Here is a 4,100-nt window from a genome sequence, read left to right on the forward strand (position 1 = left end):
CCCCATGGTGCAAAGAGACCCCAACCAGCCCCTGTATTGCAGGAAGGGGATCCTCAGGGGAGCCGTTGCTCCTGCTTGGAGAGAAGGGGAGGGCTGGGATTAGGGGTGCGGGGTCCCTGCTCCATGGCGAGACTGGTGGATGCAGGAGTCCTGCTCACAACTCAACTGCAGGCACAAAAGGCAGAGCAGTAACCCCAGGCTGGAAGTACAGGGAAAGGGGGAGCAGCCCCCAGCGATGCTGCTGATGCTCACCCCAGATCACAGGCACAGGCCTGCCCATGTCAATGCTGTCTGTAAAGGACATGGAGCTGCTCATTGGGGACCCCCTGCTGAGGGATCCCCAACCCCAGCAGCTCACCCCAGAAGCCCAGGAGCCAGCACTGAGTTAGAGAACTCACCCTCAGTCACTACAATGCAATTACCAACCCAAGAGCAGCATCCAAACACAGCAGCAGCCCCAACCAAGGCAGCTTATACAGGCAGAGGGCCTCAATCAATCACTCAATCAGTCAATCATTCTTTCATTCATTCAATCAATCAATCAGCCAATGAGCACCCTTCACACCTTAATAGCACCCACCCTTGGAGTCAGTCAGACCCCTCATGACTGTGTGAACCGCTTGGCATGTCACAGGCCCTTCTTTGGGCCACCCTGCCCTGCAGCTTCTGCCATGTGCCTCCTGCACTGATGGTGCTGCCCTGGACCACTGCATCCTGCCGTGTGCCTCCTGCACTGATGGTGCTGCCCTGGACCACTGCATCCTGCCGTGTGCCCCCTGCACTGATGGTGCTGCCCTGGACCACTGCATCCTGCCGTGTGCCTCCTGCACTGATGGTGCTGCCCTGGACCACTGCATCCTGCCGTGTGCCTCCTGCACTGATGCCGCTGCCCTGGACCACTGCATCCTGCCGTGTGCCTCCTGCACTGATGCCGCTGCCCTGGACCACTGCATCCTGCCGTGTGCCTCCTGCACTGATGCCGCTGCCCTGGACCACTGCATCCTGCCGTGTGCCCCCTGCACTGATGGTGCTGCCCTGGACCACTGCATCCTGCCGTGTGCCTCCTGCACTGATGGTGCTGCCCTGGACCACTGCATCCTGCCGTGTGCCTCCTGCACTGATGGTGCTGCCCTGGACCACTGCATCCTGCCGTGTGCCTCCTGCACCTCCTGCACTGATGCTGATGGTGCTGCCCTGGACCACTGCATCCTGCCGTGTGCCTCCTGCACTGATGGTGCTGCCCTGGACCACTGCATCCTGCCGTGTGCCTCCTGCACTGATGCCGCTGCCCTGGACCACCCTGTCCTGCCGTGTGCCTCCTGCACTGATGGTGCTGCCCTGGACCACTGCATCCTGCCGTGTGCCTCCTGCACTGATGCCGCTGTTGGTGCTGCCCTGGACCACTGCATCCTGCCGTGTGCCCCCTGCACTGATGCCGCTGCCCTGGACCACCCTGTCCTGCCGTGTGCCTCCTGCACTGATGCCGCTGCCCTGGACCACCCTGTCCTGCCGTGTGCCTCCTGCACTGATGGTGCTGCCCTGGACCACTGCATCCTGCCGTGTGCCTCCTGCACTGATGCCGCTGCCCTGGACCACTGCATCCTGCCGTGTGCCTCCTGCACTGATGGTGCTGCCCTGGACCACTGCATCCTGCCGTGTGCCTCCTGCACTGATGCCGCTGCCCTGGACCACCGCTCCCTGCCCACCCCGCACGCTCCCCCGTGCCCCCCGGTGCCCGTTCCCGTATCCCCGCGGGCGCACGCGCGGGGGGGCGGAGCCTCTTTCGTCAGCGCTGTCAATGGCGGCGGCGGGACTGGTGGGTCCGGGGGGGCCGGGGCCGGGTCTCGGTCGGGGTCCGGGGGTCCCGGCCCGCCCCGCCCCGTCCCTCAGCAGCTTCTCCCCGCGCAGGGACCCGGCGAGGCCGCCGCGGCCGCTCACGCTCTGTCACTGCCGGCCGAGGCCTTCGGCAATGATGTGAGTGCTGGGATGGGGCGGGGGTCCCAGCCCGGGGGGGGGGGGGGGGGGGGGCAGCGCATTGGGGTCCCTACTTTCGGAGCTGCCTGAGCTCCAGCTCCCCAGTCCTGGGGGTCCCCAGCCCCGAGGGGGCTCAGAGCTCAGCCGGGGCGCGTTGGGGGTTGCGGATCCACAGCATCGCCCGTGAGCGCCCGACCCTGGCGGTCTCTGTGGGCACAGCCCCCCCTCGCCATCACCCCCAAACTGCCCCCATCCTGCACCTGACCCCGCTCCTGCCTCCGCAGCCCCGCGTGGAGCTGGCCTGGGCCATGAAGGCCCATCAGCACGCCGAGATCTACTTCAATGTGAGTCCGGGGGGGGCTCAGAGGGGCGCCGGGGGGGTCGCCGTTAACCCTGCGGTGTCTCGGCGCAGCTCATCTCCTCCGTCGACCCCAAGTTCCTGAACCTGACCAAGGTCGATGACCAAATCTACCGCGAGTTCAGGGCCGCCTTCGGGGACCTGCGAGTGGAGGTGCTGGACCCCGAGGAGCTGAAGTCGGAGCCTGCCAAGGAGGTGCTGGGGCAGTGGGGGGGCTCACCCGGGTTCTGCCCTCCCCCGGTGTGACCTGGGCCGTGTCCTCCCCAGAAGTGGCGCCCGTTCTGCCTGCGCTTCCAGGGGCTGGTGGAGGACTTCAACTACGGCACCTTGCTGCGCCTGGACTGCCGCGGCGGCTACACCGAGGACAACAGCATCTTCGGTGCGCGGAGCTCCGGGATAGGGCAGAGCTGAGCCCCCCTGCCCAGCCCTGCGCTAGGGCAGAGCTGACCCCTGTACCCAGCTCTGCGCTAGGGCAGAGCTGAGCTGAGCCCCTGTGCCCAGCCCTGCACTAGGGCAGAGCTGAGCCCCTGTACCCAGCTCTGCGCTAGGGCAGAGCTGAGCTGAGCTGAGCCCCCCTGCCCAGCCCTGCACTAGGGCAGAGCTGAGCTGAGCTGAACTGAGCCCCCGTGCCCAGCCCTGCACTAGGGCAGAGCTGAGCTGAGCCCCCGTGCCCAGCCCTGCACTAGGGCAAAGCTGAGCTGAGCTGAGCCCCCCTGCCCAGCCCTGCACTAGGGCAGAGCTGAGCTGAGCTGAGCCCCCCTGCACTAGGGCAAAGCTGAGCTGAGCTGAGCCCCCCGTGCCCAGCCCTGCACTAGGGCAGAGCTGAGCCCCTGTACCCAGCTCTGCGCTAGGGCAGAGCTGAGCTGAGCCCCCCTGCCCAGCCCTGCACTAGGGCAGAGCTGAGCTGAGCTGAGCCCCCCTGCACTAGGGCAGAGCTGAGCTGAGCTGAGCCCCCCTGCCCAGCCCTGCACTAGGGCAGAGCTGAGCTGAGCTGAGCCCCCCTGCCCAGCCATGCGCTAGGGCAGAGCTGACCCCACCATCCCGAGCACTTCAGGTTCTTCCTCTCTCCTCTCTCAGCCACCAGGATCCAGTTCTTTGCCATCGAGATCGCTCGCAACAGGGAGGGATGGAACAGCGCTGTCTACAGCAGGGCCAGGGAGCCGGCAGCTCAGGAAGCGGCATCGGGATGAGGACGGGAGGAGCTCCAAGAGGGGCAGGGAGCTCGTGGCCAGGCGGGGGCCGGGCAGGGCTGCACCCACCCCATCACAGACTGTAAATAAACGTTTTTACACTGAAGGGATTCCCTGTGCTCAGCTGTGGGACGTGCCCTGGACCAGAAAGCGCCGAATGCGCTGGGATTTCAGGTGGATCACAGAGACCTGGAATGGGCTGTGTTGGACGGGGCCTGAAATCCCAGCACCCTCACAGGGAAGAGTTTCTGCCTCAGAGCTCATCTCAGTCTCCCCTCTGGCAGGTTAAAGCCATTCCCCTTGGCCTGTCCTCATATCCCTTATATCCCAAAGCCCCTCTCCAGGTTTCCTGCAGCCCCTTCAGGCACTGGAGCTGCTCTCAGGTCTCCCCTTCAGGAGCCTTCTCTTCTCCAGGCTGCCCCAGCCCAGCTCGCTCAGCCTGGCTCCAGAGCAGAGCTGCTCCAGCCCTTCTCCCTCAGCCTGTGCTTGAGAGTGCCCTGACAGAGGGGCAGGACCCTGCCCTTTGCCTCTGCTCCATCTCCCTACACAGCCCCAGCTGAGTCAGGCCCAGACACTGC

General features: G+C 65.6%; 1 protein-coding gene across 1 annotated transcript; it reads left to right on the forward strand.

The window, feature by feature from the left end:
* Positions 1-1,754: 1,754 nt before the first annotated feature.
* On the forward strand, positions 1,755-3,623 carry PBDC1 (polysaccharide biosynthesis domain containing 1). The gene is made up of 6 exons (XM_057412615.1): positions 1,755-1,816; positions 1,909-1,974; positions 2,259-2,318; positions 2,387-2,527; positions 2,600-2,711; positions 3,410-3,623. Exons 1-6 carry the CDS (start codon positions 1,799-1,801, stop codon positions 3,520-3,522), a joined length of 510 nt encoding a protein of 169 aa, XP_057268598.1. The 5' UTR covers positions 1,755-1,798; the 3' UTR covers positions 3,523-3,623.
* The last annotated feature ends 477 nt before the right edge of the window (positions 3,624-4,100 follow it).

The sequence above is a fragment of the Pezoporus wallicus genome, unplaced genomic scaffold, assembly GCF_028554395.1.
Source record: "Pezoporus wallicus isolate ANWC-B61680 ecotype Strahan unplaced genomic scaffold, APGP_CSIRO_Pwel_v1 contig_13296, whole genome shotgun sequence".
NCBI classification, from domain to species: Eukaryota; Metazoa; Chordata; class Aves; order Psittaciformes; family Psittacidae; genus Pezoporus; species Pezoporus wallicus.

Coding starts and splice junctions, on each gene's coding strand:
- PBDC1 (XM_057412615.1), top strand. Junction 2,528..2,599: donor AGTCGGAGCCTGCCAAGGAG/GTGCTGGGGCAG, acceptor TGTCCTCCCCAG/AAGTGGCGCCCGTTCTGCCT. Junction 2,712..3,409: donor CGAGGACAACAGCATCTTCG/GTGCGCGGAGCT, acceptor CTCCTCTCTCAG/CCACCAGGATCCAGTTCTTT.